Here is a 16,713-nt window from a genome sequence, read left to right as displayed (position 1 = left end):
AAATAGTTGCGGGTTTCGGAAACTGTTCCTATGTAGCTGCCATTTCGGCTCGTCTGGTGTATTAGCGTAAGCGGGTTTTTTGTAGTATCACAAGAGTCCAAATGGTGCAGATTCACAGCGATGTGTTATAGACGTAATTGGAACGCGTACGCTGTCATGTGATCTTTGTTTACTTCCGCCCGAACCTTGTCTACACGTGTAGTGAAAGGTGAGTCCTGGTGTTTTTTTCCAAGGATCCTGGTATTTCTTCTAAGCTAGTTTCTTAGCATCTTTCTACAGTGTAAATAGAGAAAATATGTTCACAAAGACGAAACATAGCTAGCCTAGCTATCTCATTACTTCACACCAGACGTTTTAAGTTGTCTGGGGAAATCCCAGGTGTTCCTAATAACATTAATAATGGCCTTGGTCTTTTCCAGCTCTCCTGTAATTAATTATACATTTCACGCTTGTACTTGTTGAATCAAACGCCACCTGAGCGCTGTCTGTCCCTTTATAAAGCGCCTTTTGAGCCTAGGCGTTAATTCTTTCCTCGGAGTTGTTTGATAGTTCTTCAGGAAGTTGCTCATTTCTGTCGTGTAACGCTAGTTAGCGACATTTTGTCAAGTGGGAAATATCAGTGATACCAAGTCTTATTATAATTATTTGACCAATTATAAGTGGAAGAATATACCTAAGAGTATCCGGAAGTAGAAAACGGTACCAATCTGGATCCAAGTTGTTTAAGAAGTTGGTTACAAAGAGCGAGAATCAAAGTTTCACTGATATCCGATTACCAGTTAAATTCTAAATAGGAAATCCCCACTGTCCTGTGGTAGATAAATGCCATCTGATCTGAAAGGTAATAAAACTTCTTGATTTGCTAACAAATAATATTTTATTGCTGTTTTTCCGCCATAAAATGTACATGCACTCCAAGGTCACGTCATCATTTACACGTTGCCAGTACTGGGTTTGAACCCCCCTTTCCCCTCAGAATTGCCTTAATTCCTAAAGGTATATATTCAACCATAGCCTGGGAACCTTTCTTGGAGATTTTGGTCCATGTTGACATAAAATCACACGTTTGCTGCAGATATATCAGCCGCGCGTCAATTATTTGAATTCCCTGTTCCATCAGATCCCAAAGGCGCGCAGCTGGATTTAAACCTGGTGACTGTGGAAGCTATTTCAAGTCACTGCCATGTTAAATAAACCACTTTGAACTTTGTGGTATAGTGTGTTATCCTGGAAACAGCCATCAGAACATTCACACACTGTGATCACAAAGAAATGGACATGATCAGCAACAATAATCGGTTAGGCTGTTGCATTTAAGCAGTTCTCTGCTAGTATTAAGAGGTCCAAAGTGTGCCGTAAAAATAGCTCCTACACCTTTATACCACCATCAGTCTGAACAGTTGGTACAAGGCAGAATGGATCCATGCTGTTTATGGCAAATCTTGACCCCACCATCTGAATGTCTCAGCAGAAATCAAAACACATTAGACCAGGCAACATATTTCCAGTGTTTTGTTGTCCAATTTTGGTGAGCCCAAGCACATCATAGCCTCATTATAGTTCTGCTTCTCGGTTTGAACATCAGCAGGTTGTTTTGATTGTCTCTACATACACTGACTTGCTGATATGGTAATGGCTTATTATTATATTATATTATATCATGTTTTATTCCGGCACAGTTGAAGCATCCACAATTTCGTTGTACGTGTACAATGACAATAAAGGACTATTCTGTTCTATTATTATGTGAATGCTGTGATGCATTCACACTATTGAGTTTTCTTTTCTTTTATTGAGTTTTCTTTCAGCACACATTAAAAGCTTTGTAGTTTTATTCACTAATTTAACATAGAAGATGAGGAACATGGCTTGTAGGCACTGACTAATAATAAAACATCATCGTTTTTAATCAGCTTTATGTTCCTCGTGTGTTTCATCCTACTGTCAGTGTGTACCAAAGGCTATGGCTGACACCACCGAGATTAATAAACCCTTCAGCCCAGAGGAGACCCGGAGGATTGTGCATCATTTGCAGCAGCCCGCAGTTTTCCTGAACATGACCTGCGACTGGCCTGTTCTCCACTGGACAGCAGTGCATCTGTCAAGCTGTCTTGGTGACAGACTCATCCGATTCCGACTTGGGAGAAAAGAGAAGACACAAGGTAAGTAATTCAATGTATTGAATGAATTTATCTGTAATTACTCACCTGGATTAAACATTCACAATGAAATTTATGTGACCAAAAAGATAAATTCAGTTCCCACAAGCACTCCTATCGGGCTTAAGCTGTTTTATTAGATATTGCATATTTATTAAGCTATAATAAAAACATTTTTTTTAAAGGAAAACTCAGCTGTTGCTGCATTTAGCTGTTACAAATCTGGGGCTGTGTCATTTTTTTTCCTTTCTAATGATTTCAGATGCTGTAACTAAAATTCAGTTTTTGAACACAAAATGAAAGAAGACAAAATAAAAATACAAGACCTGTTAAAATACAAGATAGTGATGATCTATTTCTATTGAGCAATAACTGATCACAATAAACTGAGGTTTGTTTTAGTTCCTAGTATTGTGTGAGCTTATGGAAACTTGTATAGCATTTCAAACAATTTCCAATGAATGAAAATTTATATATTGACATAATCTAATGAAAGTTAGCCGGCTGTTTAACGATGTGATTTATAATGTCTCACAGATGAAAAACACACTGAGGGTCTTTGTTTTTGAGCATCTGCTGTATTTTGCCCTCAGTGTGGCTCTGAAATGGCTCCCGTAATGATTCTTTCTCTGATAAATGACAGAGAGTATGCCCTCTGATAAAAGCTGGCTAATTAGATTTCTAAATCATCTTTTTTAATAGCTGCAACAGCTTACAGGTTGGGCATTTCTCATCATGCATTCTAAATGTCATCACTCAACCACAGACACACCTCGTTTATGAAAAAAAAAAAATAATAATAAATCATTACAACTGATTAATTTTTCCTTTGAAGTGGGTTAAAAAAAATCATGTCTGAAAAGTGCTGTGGTTCTGGTAAATGAAACAGTTCTCTTAACACACAGTCTTGTGAAAACAAGTTTAATTAAGACTCATGCAGTCCTGTGAAAAACTAAGTCCACTCCAAATTTAGTAGCTTGTATAACCACATTCAGCATCAACGACCTAAAGTAATTGTTTTCTGTATGATTGTTATTGTGGAGCAGTTTTATCCCACTCTTCTTTACATTTGACATTTGTTTATGCACAGCTCTCTTAAGGTCCCACCACAGCATTTCAGTTGAGTTGAGGTCTGGACTTTGGACTATTACAGTATCTTGTTTTGTTTTTCAGCCTGTGATCATTGTCCTGCTGGATATATCAGCAGAGAAGAGGCTTTCTTCTAGAAAATCTTCCCAACAATCCATATTTGTTCCACGTGTTTCTAATTGTACTGAACTTTAACATTTAGCATGCTGACTGAGGCCTGTCTGGGATGTGACTCTTGGGTTTTTTTGGGTTTTTTTACCCATCAGGCGTAAAAGGCTGATTGGGTATTGAGTGGGTGGTGGTGACATGCAACTTTGTAAACACAATAACTCGAGACTGAGGGGACGTAGGATTTTCAAATTGATACCATAAATCCACTAAAAATCTCTGACAACTTTGAATCTTGGTGGTCAAGTTTCTTTTTTTTTTTCTTTTCTGTATTTTTTTTAATCTTTTGTTTGCGATAACCCGAGGAAACGTCACCTAGGATTTAAAAATTGATACAATAGGTGCAGGAGGATTACTGAGAGCTTGGGGATACCGCTGACAGCTGTCAGTATGTGGGCAGTTTTTGCAGTCTTACCTTGTGGGAAATTTGTCAGGACATTCACTCCTGGGAAGATTGCGGCATTGCGTTAACACACACCTGAATGTTCCAGACCAGCAGCCTGTCAAAAATCCTACTTTATGGAGGTGATTACACTCGATAATCATCAGTTAAGCTGCTGTTCTGTGGCTACATATCTACTTAAACCAAAGTTGGTCACTGGTAGTTTAGATCAGCTGAACTGTTTCACTAAAACTGTATAAAACCTTTAACTAATTATTGTCTTGTCTGTGTTTATTGTTATTTTCTCAGCTCCGGCTCCTCTTTTTGAGACCCAGTGTTCCTACGTGGAGGCCAGTGTAGCTCAGTTTCTCAGCTGGACTCAGGGTCAGTCTGGAACAGACGTGGGGCCTTTTTCTGAGTACTCCTGCTCAGAGTATTGGGCTTATGCTGACTACAAATATATTGCCATGATGTTTCAAGATCAGCCTTTCATGTTTGAGGTAACCATCCTGCTGCATGCATGTTGACATGTAACATAAGTTAAACAGTCCAGCTGAAATCTGGCATCAGTGTTTGCACAAGTTTACAAGTTTACTGCTAATCTTAATGATATCTGAGATATTTAATTGCCATTGAAACTAAAGGGCAGTGACAAAGACTTTTGGTCAGGTTATTTTATCAGGTTAAATATCCAAGAAAGCGAGATAAAAGCTAATTAAACTTACCTAAAATTTGAGGATTTAGTGCTTGAAAACATATCGCAGGGATCCATTTTTCACTATATTGATTGCACTTCAAAAAATTCCTTATTTTAAGTGTTGGAGTTTTTTAGTTAAATAATTTTTTCTAAGCATGTAGGCTGCTCAAATATTGAAAACACAACATTTGACCCCATGTATCTGGCTACCAGAACATTAAGAGAACCAGGAGTTGCTCCCAGGAAGTCACAGCATAATTTTTTTATTAGTCTGACTCAGAGCTTGCGTTCTAATTTATCCCAATGGTGGTGGATGGGCTGTGTGTTCAGACAAGCCACTTAGTGTGAAGTGGGCATGTAGGGACACACTACACACATTCACAAAAAGTTTTCTTCCTTAGGACACACCTTCGGTCCATTCCTTCCATTCCTTCTCAAACAGTACAGACACACTGACCAAATGTTATGTATTGAACAAGAGAAGCACATGTCGAAGATTGCATGACCAAATGTTTGACATCATATACAGTCTAAGCATTATGCGTTTTATTTACAATAATAATAAAGGTTTAATTTAAAATGTTTCATACTATAAGCTTCTTATGCCTTTTGTAAGAAACTGAAATTAACAAGCGATTCAAATAAGCGAGTCAAAATAACTTTTTCATTCTATTCTTATATTGTTTTGACATTTTCAATTAAAATGTCAAGCTTTTGTGATGGCAGCTTTATACTAGCTGTTCTCATCATCTGGCCGGTAAAGACATAAAAGTGCCATCCTTTCTTGAGCCACTGCCGCAAATTTATTTCATTTTTATCTCTGTGATAAATTTTTATTGGGCATCCAACTCCAATTATTACCTCCTGACATTCATGCCTTTGAGACAGACAGACATGGGCTTTTTGCAGGATAAATGGTGCTGGCAAAAAGGCTGCCTGAAGGCTCGATTGACCAGACTGTCAAAGCTTACAGCTGCCTGCATGTGTGGTAATGACTTCATTATTCAGGATGCCGGTGTGATTGCTACACCTTTGTGTCCTGACGGCACATGATTGACAGACTAGTTTTCCTTGAAAGATGACAAATGCTGTTGCTTGGTTTCTCTACTCGGGGACCTCCATTGGTCACTTGTAATAGGCCCTGTCATTGTAGCTGATGAGGCTGGGTTACATCTGTGAGCCTATAGAAGAGTGGTGACAGTTCTCGTTTCCATGTCACGTTATTAAAGAAGGCACCAAAACCATAATCTGAAAATCATAAACAGTCGTTTATGCACACGGCATTTTGGATTGATACATGGCATTCGAATGTGTGTGTGTGTGTGTGTTGCAGCATGTAAAATGGTCCGAGTTTGGCTTTGAGGGGCGTAATGGGAGAGAGAGCACCTTATGGATCGGCACAGAGGGAGCCAACACGCCATGCCACCTGGACTCTTACGGCTGTAACCTTGTACTGCAGGTGCAAGGACGGTAAGATGAATCGCTACCTGTGTTGATGCTTCATGTGCTCCTCAGTAACCAGACGATAAGATAAATGCAAACATACGTACGACATGAGACTGGAAAAACAAAATTGGGTTATATGAAGTGGTTTAAATGGTACTTGAATGCTTTTCTTTTGATGCCGTGATAGCCTGAAGTGCCTTGTTATCAGCTAACAGGCTCAAGCTGCGTTCATAAACCCAATGATCGTTATGTGCACAGAGACCTGCTCATTACTGCTAAGTAAAGCAGGCATCAGCAGCACTAAATGGCTGAGTGGTCCCAGGAATTGTTTATTGACAGGAATTGGCAGAGGTGAACAAATCTTTCAGTCAGAGTGGCCGTGCCTCCAACGTCCCATACAGACAAAAAAAACAAGCGTTTTGGTTTTTCAGCTGCTAGGTTACATATTTACATAACTGTGGTTATATACATACATATTTGTGTTCCAGTGCTTACAACTCTCAAGATTTATATATTCTAATAATAATTCTTCAATTTTAATAACACAAATTACACGTATGCAGTGAAACTTGATCGAGTTCTCCGCAAAGAGTGCAGTTTTTTAGTCTAATTGATGAAAGTCCCCTTTTTTTGTGTTTAAAAATCCTACATTTAAAAATGTGGATCTATTTTCTAATGGGCCTGTGTGAAATGAAACTCCTGTTTGTCATTGTTTCATTGTCTCTTACGTTTGACAGCGTTGCTTCAACTTGCATCCAAGGGTTTGATTATGTTGCAAAACAGAACAGGTTGGGTAAAACTAGGGTGTAAGTATGAGTAACTGTGAGTCATGCAAATAGTTTGGTATTCTTTACTGTGATGCTAGCCCAAAAAGTGTTGCAATGCGAGATAGACACACTGTCTGGGTCTATAGTCGAGTTTAACACCAGTCAAACATTTATTTTATCGACACATTTCTCGTTACAAAGAGACGAGCACGTTCATTTTCTAATTGGGTGACAGAAAAAGTTTGCAGTGAGAAGCACTCACTGTCAGGTGTGAAATAAAAAGTGACACTGTCCTGTCATACCTGTGCACTTAATGGGGAGAAGCTGCAGCTGAGCGGTGAGAAGTTTCAGGATTTCATAAAACCACGTCTGTGTTTCACCCCTCTGGTGGTTGTGGAAGTTTTCTGCCTGTTAAGCACTTAGGTCTTCTGCAACACTGGAGGTGCAGAGTACTATAAATGCTGACACGGAGTGCGAGTTGTCCTCTGCCCTCTGAAAAAGAGTTGATTTGTCACACAGCTTGCTAGAGAGGGTGGGAATGAAGACAGAGGGTGAGACGCTTTATGGGGTTCTGTGAGTCACGAAATATAAGGGAGCAGGTCTTCCTTATCTCGCTGCACTGTTCTTCCAGAGAGCAACGGCTATATCTCACCACTTGTAATTGGGTCTTGAGTTCTTTTATTTGGTATTGATCTCTAATGGAGTGAAATCCAGCTCGAGCGGTCCTTTGACACCGCTGATCTTTCAAAAATAAAATAGTGTTGATTGATTTCATGACATTTGTGTGAATGGTGGGTCATAGTACCGGAAAACAATCATGGGAGTGGAGTACTTTAAAAAAACGAATGTAGTTTAATGTTCATGTTAGAGAAAATAGAGTTGTTTCACAGCGATGGATTTGTAGCTGGTCGTGTCAGCTTTTGTTGTCTCCCAGAATAAGACGGGTTTTAAAGCTTTCTTTAATTAACAGATATTGGATGTCTGGATCTTTACAGCAATATCGTTTTATTTTTTTATTATTGTTCACTGTAGCGCAAAGTAAACGATATGAAGTATTTCTTCCTCTTTTAATGATTAGCATTTTTTGTGCTAAATTTACAGTATATCAATGTTAATATCTGTTAGCACTTTTTAATATTGGTAATTTTTTATCAGTGTTTTATTTGCAAGCTCGATTTACAGCTTAAAAGGTCATTGATTAACACCGCATGAGTCACCAGACAAAAGAGTTAATTTCTAGCATTAATCTTTTAATCTAAAGTCATATTTAGCTTTTCTGTTGATGTGTCCTATATGCAGGAAGCGCTGGCACCTCTTTCCCCCGGAGGATACAGCTAAGCTTTACCCAACTAGAATCCCCTACGAAGAGTCAAGTGTCTTCAGCCAGGTGGCTGTTCTTCATCCTGACCTGAGGAGATTCCCTGCCTTCCACGGTGCCAGTGAACACATCGTCACTCTACAGCCAGGACAGGTCAGGAATTCTGATGACATCATGTCTACAGAGATCTCAGACCAATATTTTTCTATATTTTCTTTTTTTGTAAAGTAATCAATAAAGTAAATGAGCAATAATCATCAGTGTTAGCCCTGAGAGAGCTTTCCAGATGCTTATAAACAAAATTCATAAGAAATTAATAAGAAGAATACAAAAGTACTGTTTAGCCCTAGTCTCTATAATTTATACCTAACGGTGAGCTGACACCTCTTTGTTTGGATTAAATCAGTTGCATTTTCTTCAGACTATAGAAAAACCACAGTGATTTAGTAAAGCCTGAAGTTATGCAATGCTGTGGCTTTACATTTATATGATGAAGTGCTCGTGACACAGAAGCAGTAACCATAAAATATAACTTTATTGGCCCTTAAGCAGTGAACATGTGAAAGTAGACTGAACAGTGAGATTTATTTGTCTTGGTGTCCTTCATAAAAACTTGAAGCAAGGCGACAGTCGTGACTTGCGTCCCAATTAAAGTCAGGCATCTACAGTTACACTGGATCACCTTCAACACACTGTTGTTCCTATAGTGATGAAAGCGAAGGTTAAGCAGCGCTATCGCTCTTGATCTAACTGGGTCAAGTCCAGGCCTGATAAATCGGTCAGGTTTATGTCATGTGCTCAGCCAAAGATACGACCGAGGTTTTGTGGAATCCAGATTTGGTTTTCATGATGGTAATTTTAACACTTGTCCTCCTTTGATCATAAATAATTGTGAAGGTGCTCCTGCATGAAGGTCATCCTTTTTCACCTTGTTTCAGAAAAAGAAACGGTCACTATGGACACAGAGCAATTATCCAGTTGTCTGCTTTCACTATCTGTTTGTTCTGGAGCTCACACAGCTTATTAAATACCCTCCTACAAAAAAACAAGCTGTCGGCTAACCAACAGTCCGTTAGTTGTGATTTGATTTATAGGTCAGGGTCAGAGCTCACCCTTGTGTTTTATTGTTTAATAGTGAAATAAATTGCAACAGTGCGGCACGGTGGCGTGGTGGATAACACTGTTGCTTCGTGGCAAGAAAGTCCTGAGGTCAACTCCACCACGTTTCTGTGTGCAGTTTGCATGTTCTCCCCATGTTTGCGTGGTCTTGGTACTCCGGCTTCCTCCCACAGTCCAAAGACAGTTTTAATCGATTCTAAATTGCCCACTGTGTTAGCCCTGCGATGGACGGACGACCTGTCCAGGGTGTACCCCGCCTCTCGCCCTATGACAGCTGGGATACTTTAATAACCTTGACCTCTTCCAGTCAGTGTTGCAGCAGGCTTTGGCCTGACCTTTTATATACAGCTGACAGCTCTGAGTTTATGCTTCAAAGAAAACCTAGAAATGCTTCAACTGTTGAGACAGAATGAATACTTTGAGTATCTACCACAGTCTCCTCAAAGATGGCCCCACCTCTGCAAATCAGATTAAAAGACGGCTCATTTCTCTTCTCCTGTCAGGCAGCAGGCCACAGACGAATCAAGACTGCTGTGGAGGCCGGGGAATCAATAAGCATTCTTTCTTTTTCTTTAACACACCCGTTGTATGAATGGATGAACGATTAACAGCAGAGGGGGGAAGGTTTATGCTGCCATCTAGCGGATATGTGCAGTCGTGTATTTCCTAGTATTTAGGAAGATGAAAGAAAAAGAGTGGGAGCTGTCATTGACCTTGCCATTACTGATAAGTTTGTGAAGACTTTATCTTCTTTGCACAGGTGCTCTATGTCCCCAGGCACTGGTGGCATTATGTAGAGTCAGTGGATCCTATCACCGTCAGTGTCAACTCCTGGATTGAGCTGGTAAGCAGCATCATGTCTCTTTCATCCTGAGCTCACCAAAAACGCCCCAAAATGACACAATATCATATATATTCCAAACATTTCAGAGTAGATGGCAAGTTATTATCCCGAACATGTTGATTCATGTTGTATTAAGTCCTCTGAGATTAAGGCTCCTCTCCTTCTTGAGTAATGAACAGGACCAGCAGTAAAGTGTTTCCTGTCATTATGATGAGTGTATGTATATGAAGGGGCATGAAAAAAGGCTCCCTGGTGCAAGACAAATGTTTATTCGGAGGTTTGCCCCACTCTAGTTGTTTTCTGCCAAGGTCACAGACACCACAAACTATTTCTTCTTATCATTGATGGTAACCATCTTGATCATGTGTGTTCTTTCTCGGCTCTCTGCTTCTACACAGGAAGTGGATGACGTCGCCAGAGTTGGTGAGGCTGTGACTAAGACGGTTGTCTGCGCCATTAAAAGTGCTCGAAGCGATGACAACACTGACAGCTGGCTCAACCCCACTGAGGTAACGAGTAATTACTCTTTGATATCAATTACTGTGTCAGTTTAAAAGCCGTCTTCTTACACCTACTTCTTGCTTGTGTCTGTCAGGATCATATTCTGATCTAGTGCAAAGAAATGCAGGTTTTTGTTGCTTTTTCACAAAATGAAACGCTTCACTGCTTCATTCACTGTTCTTTGTTGCTGTGTAGGGAGTTATTTAGAGAGCGATACTGTGTGTCAAAGGGCAAAATAGGAATCCAAATTTGGGTGCGCCTCAGTGGGTCCCTTTTATCCGCGATGATTTTATAGCTGTTGACCTTCAATTGAACTACAGGCAGATGATGATAAAACCTGAGCCTTTGTCTTCCACAGTGAGATGTTCTCTTATCTCTCTTTAGCTTTGGGGGTGGGGGTTTGCTGACCTGCTTTGTTTCCAATTGCCCCCTTAGAAGGAAGGGTCACTGCAAATCAATATAGAATCACTCTCAGTAATGATCTTCATCCTGTGATAAAATGCTATCATTCTGAGGGCACTAGTTTCTTCCAGGATGACACTGTATGCAGTTAAAGGGAACAAAAGCCAGATTAATAGTTTGAATATGAAATTTGATCAGAATTAAATGATAACCAGGCTGATTCAACACATCTCAACCTAGTTGAAAGCCAATGAGATTTTTTGGAATAGCACCCTCCATCAAATAACCAGATGACAGAATATCTACCTTACAGCCTTCGAGTAGAGTCTCACATACTTGCCTTGAAGTTCTTATTAAGGCATTTCATGGCTTTATTTAATTTTCCACTCATCCATATATGTGTCCATCTTCTTCCGCTTATCTGGGGCCGGGTCGCGGGGGCAGCAGCCTAAGTAGAGAAGCCCAGACCTCGCTCTCCACAACCACCTCCTCCAGCTTGTCCGGGGGAGCACCAAGGCGTTCCCAGACCACCCAAGAGATATAATTTCTCCAGTGTGTCCTGGGTCTGCCCCGGGGCCTCCTCCCAGTGGGACATGACCGGAACACCTCACCCAGGAGGCATCCTTGTCAGATACCTGAACCACCTCAGCTGACTCCTTTCGATGTAGAGGAGCAGCTCTCTACTCTGAGCCCCTCCCGGATGGCTGAACTTCTCACCCTATCTCTAAGGGAGAGGCCAGCCACTCTTCGAAGCTCACCTCTGCTGCTTGTATTCGCGATCTCGTTCTTTCGGTCACTACCCACAGCTCGTGACCATAGGTGAGGGTAGGGGCGTAGGAAAACCGATAAATTGAGAGTTTAGCTTTTATACTCAGCCCTCTCTTCACCCCAACAGACTGATACAGCATCCGCATCACTGCAGCCGCAGCACCAATGCGTCTGTCGATCTCCCACTCCCTTGTCCCGTCACTTGTGAACAAGTACTTTAACTCCCCCACTTGGGGCAAGAACTCGTCCCTGACCCGGAGTGGGCACTCCACCCTTTTCTGGCTGAGAACCATGGCCTCAGATTTGGAGGTGCTGATTCTCATTCCCACGGCTTCACACAGATGGTCTGATGATAATCAGCTGTGGCAAATCGAAAGTACAGCCTCTGTCAATTTTAAGGTTTTATGTATGAGAAAATAATAAAAATCATCTGCTTCTTAACAAGGCTTAGATAAATAAAATGACATATTACACTGTTTTTAACCAAAACTAAGCCAAAAAACTAAGGACACCATTACTGCTTCTATTGGAAGTAGCAGCCAGGTACTGCTAATCAAATGCACTGGATTAACTGATCATCATTTTGGAAGTTTGCTGGTCTGGGGTGTTAGGTGTGTATTAACACAATGCCGAGGATGAATGACAGGATCTGAGAGTGAGATGAGACGTAACTGTTGACTGACTTTCCATCAGTCCGGGAAGGATTATAAGGTAATTTCCACACACTGTGAAGTCCACTCTGCACTGACAGATTATCTACAAGTAGAAAACATTTAAGACAGCTGCCAGTCTGTCCAGGAGTGGACGTCCCAGCAAATTCACCCGAAGGTCATATTGTGCAATTCTCAGAAACAGCAATAAGCCCAGGAGCTCCATCTCAGACTACACGGGCCTCAGTTAGCAAGTTAAATGTTAAAGTTCCTGACGGTACGGCTTTTTTGAGAGTGTTGCCAGAAGGAAGACTCTTCTCTCCATCTGCAAAAGAAAAGAATCACGATCGAGTCAAAGTCCAGACCTCAACCCAATTGAAATGCTGCGGTGGGACCTTTAGAGAGCTATGCATAGAAAAAAATGCCCACAGTCCTCAATGAACTGGAGCAACATTGTAAAGAGGAGTGGGCCAAGATTCCTCAAATTCCTCCATTTTTCTGTTTTGACTTTTGGTGAGAGAGAGACCAAAAAAGTCATACAGAAAATGATTACTTCAAACTATTGCTGCTAAAAGTGGGTGTAGAAGCTACTGCATCCTGGAGTGTTCTCAGTATTTTATGCACTGCTTTTGCATAGTTTTTGCATAAATTTGTATAATGACACACTGTTGTGTATTGCTGTTCATCTGAGGTTGTATTTACCTAATTTTCTGATCTGATAATAACTACTTAATGTTTTATTATGCCCTGATATGTAAGACCATAGAATTAGGTGTACTTTGTTTTTACCATGACTGTATCCTGGCCAGTGTTGTGATGATGACGTTGTCAGAACCTGTAGAGAGTCAAGCATATAGTGAAGCTATAGCTGCGCACAAAACCTGGAAAATCAAAGATTTTCATTTTTGAATTCAGACGGAGGCAAGTTAGCTGTTTCCCAGGGTTCAATCCTCTGCTAAGCTAAGCTTTTGCTGACTTATAGCTTTATGTGGTACAGACGTGAGAGGGATGCCAGACTTCTCAAACAAAGGACATTTACACTTTGTCTCAGAACATTTATTGAATAGCAAATGATTACAGATGAAGTTCTTCTAGTCCTTGATTAAGTAAAGCACCCTGGAGACCGTGTGTTTATCTTTGGTGAAGTACGAGAAGTCCTTCTTTGTATTGCATTAGTGATTTGAAGTGTAAGTGACTTCTGCATGAGTGTATCCAGGCCTCCACGAACTTGCTGAGACACTGGTTTGACTTTGTTAGATTACTAACCACTTGTCCCCCCCACACCTTCTTATTTCTCTGCTTATCAGTAGGTTCAGCCAGGCAGCTTGTCCCACTTACAGACTATATTTATGTCACTTACTGTGTGTCATTTTCTATGCAGACACAGTATGAGCTGCAGTGTCATAATGTAAGGAGAGCTGAAAGCCTCAGTTGCATAAGTTCATAGGCATTGAACTTAAACCCCTGTTAAAGTAGCTTCTCAGAGCTGCTATGAAATGATTTATTGTGATATTCTAAAAGTCTTTTTTTCACAGTTGTCCTTTTAGAGACGGCTATAAAAGTTGTAATAATAGTTGTGAAGGACGTCTCTACTTTAAACACATAAGGTAGTTATGCTTACATAACTTCAGGACCAATTACGCAGTATTTTTAGTCTAGTTCAACTGTTTGCACACCCAGTTAGTTTCATATCGTTATCAAAATAGACTATGATAACATTCTCCCTGATGACCTTTCATGGACTTTGAAACTGACTTTGAAGGATTAAAAACAAACAGCGGGGTAGCAGTGATCTGTACGGGGGATAATTACGATGCTGTGATGGATTGATTCTGAGTACTTGTGCTTGAAGTCAGGTAGAGCAGTTCAGCTGAAGTCTTTCTTGTGGCAACAAAAGTAGAGCTTCAGGTAACCTTTTTTAAAAAGCGTTTTTTGCATATTGATTAGCCAAGAAAGGATATAGTCTCCCACCTACAAGGAGAGTCACAGATGCCTTCACTGCGCCAGTTTAAACCTATATTTCCATTTTCCAGAAACTGTGGTGTATTATATATTAATGTGCACAAATTTAGACTAAAAAAAGGAAGACCTAGGTGAAGAAATGCCTCTTGTGTGGGAAAAGTCATGGTTCTTTGAGGTGCTCCCACCACATTTGTGTTGCATCTGATTTCCAGGAAAGGGGGTTAATTGCCTGTTAATGTTCTTTTAATGCTTTAGGCCAGGTAGAATTCCTGGAGGCAGGTTTAGTGAAAATTATACAGATTCTTCTTCATAAGGCTTTAAATGATAAATGCTAATTCCTTTGTAGATATGGAGATTACAGTGGATGTAGTGGGCCATGGGGTTCCAGTCAGTTGCTGCCATTTAGTTGGTCTAATCTTGCAGAAATGGCTTTGGTGTGAGCTGCAGGCCTCCTTGGCCTCACACTTCCCTGACCCTTTGTCTTGAAGGAGAGCTGATGTGTGGCACTCTGCCTGATTGATCAAAGGCATCCTGGAGTCAGTTGTCTCCTCTTTGTTTGTGTTGGTTGCATGTCCAGTGTGGCTGGTTTGTTCCTACAGAAGTAAAGAAGTAGAAGTGCACTCTGAGAAATGTAGTGGGAAGACTGCTCTCTAGGTTCTGCCTGGTAGATTTTGTATAATCTTGCTGAGTTGCAAACAAACGGCACCAAAAAACAACACAATTACTTCCCAGCACATTAATAAAAATCTATGTACAAAGGTTTCCCCAAAATGTATAAGCAAATTAACCGCCTCTGCAAGATGGGCTTTTTCTGGAAATATACAACGTATTAAACATATTAAACAAACTCTAAAGCCTCTGTGAGTTGAATATTAATTCAAGTACAGCTTCTTGTAAATGATTCTAATGGCAGTTCTTGTTTGGAGAACCTTGTAAGCATTAAAGGGATTTATAATGCACTTTTATTAGACCATCTAAGTGTCATTCCAGGCATGCATTGATTTAATTCTTTTTTCTTTATTGCTTTGCCTGAATCTGTTTAGCAGATTGCGCTCAATTAAAATTCAGGCAGTTCATTTTGTAATCTTAAAGGCTGTACACACTGTTTATCTCTTGGCAGCTGTCTCCAGCTTTCTCTCCGTTTTTGTTTTGTTTTTATAGGAAGAAGTAACATCCCATAATGAAAATATGCAGTATCTGAACCTGGCGGCGAGAGCTTGGGCTCAGAAACAAAGGAGTTCCTGCCACAGCAAACTGAGCCCAGAGTTGCGAGACACCTGTCGAGTCAAGCGGGACTCGGGTGGGCAAATCAAGAAAAATAGTGATCGGGTTAGGAATTGTGCACCCTTCAGTATTCCCTACGGACCACATCTCATCTCTGTACGCTGTCAGCAAGAACTGAGGAGGACGACCCCCGAAGATGTAGAGGTCAACTCTTCCAGCAACAGTGCAGTCAGATCTCAAGAGGACTGCGCTGTCAGCTCCGATCCAGCACAGACAACCAAGTTTGCAGCTGCTGTCAGACTCGATCAGAGAACACATGGATGTAACGCTGGTTCAACTCGGTGTAGAGAATGTGACTGTGCAGATGGGACATCAAAGAACCTGTCAGAGGATTATAAGGCATCAACGCATACAACAATAACCACTAACGACTTGTTAGACTGCCTGGTGCATCCAGACATCATCACCCGTGTCACTGAGCTGCTTCTAGAAAAGCATACAGGAAGTGACACGACCACCTGATCATCCTAGTTTTGATATTCACTTATCAGATGCAACATGAACATGGGGTTTGTTGTGAGCCACGATTATTATTATTATTTTTTTTTTTTACCCAGAAATTGGCCCTCCAAACTACGAGTCATGTTTTGGCATCATTAAGTAAGAGGCCCGACTTTTATTTCTTCTCTCATTTGTCACTCTTGACCTTCTTGGCGTGAACCACAGATGCAGGAAATCGCAGCCAAAAGTCATTCTAGTGCTGCAAGTGACAGTCTAACATATCCTTGTTTTGTTTTCCTGCACATGCTCATCCTTTTTGGTTCTTCCAAACTAGGAAAAATGGCCACTGGAATCAATTTAGTATGTTAAACAACCAAATAATTCAAGATAATATTCCAGGGATACAAACATTGTGCAGAAAACAATGTATCACAATGTCAGTTAGTAAGGGGGGAATCATCATTGAGCAGCCACAAAGGACTCCTTGTAATAGTTTTGTGATTGATGAAAGCTGTGTAAGAAGTGATAAATGAACTGTTTGAATAGTCTGCTGTATGTGTGCGGATAATAAATGTAATATACCCACTTTGCCTAATTGAATTCCCTGTAGTTGGTTTGTCCTTGGTGGGGACATTTCACACATCTAAACTTGGTCAAAGAGTTTTTGTCAGATTTTGGTGCAAAATTGTTGCAGTTATGATAAACGGGAGTAAACG

At 40.6% G+C, this 16,713-nt stretch overlaps 1 protein-coding gene across 1 annotated transcript; it reads left to right on the top strand.

The window, feature by feature from the left end:
- The first annotated feature begins 50 nt into the window (after positions 1-50).
- On the top strand, positions 51-16,571 carry hspbap1 (hspb associated protein 1). The gene is made up of 8 exons (XM_085385369.1): positions 51-208; positions 1,949-2,162; positions 4,108-4,298; positions 5,829-5,965; positions 8,008-8,179; positions 9,906-9,989; positions 10,388-10,498; positions 15,434-16,571. Exons 2-8 carry the CDS (start codon positions 1,964-1,966, stop codon positions 16,016-16,018), a joined length of 1,479 nt encoding a protein of 492 aa, XP_085241495.1. The 5' UTR covers positions 51-208; positions 1,949-1,963; the 3' UTR covers positions 16,019-16,571.
- Positions 16,572-16,713: the final 142 nt, after the last annotated feature.

Source organism: Rhamphochromis longiceps, linkage group LG16, assembly GCF_057381845.1.
Source record: "Rhamphochromis longiceps isolate RC_006_pf linkage group LG16, R_longiceps_female_GT1.1, whole genome shotgun sequence".
NCBI classification, from domain to species: domain Eukaryota; kingdom Metazoa; phylum Chordata; class Actinopteri; order Cichliformes; family Cichlidae; genus Rhamphochromis; species Rhamphochromis longiceps.
The sequence above is the reverse complement of the archived record's forward strand: the minus strand, read 5'-3'. Positions and strand labels throughout refer to the sequence as shown.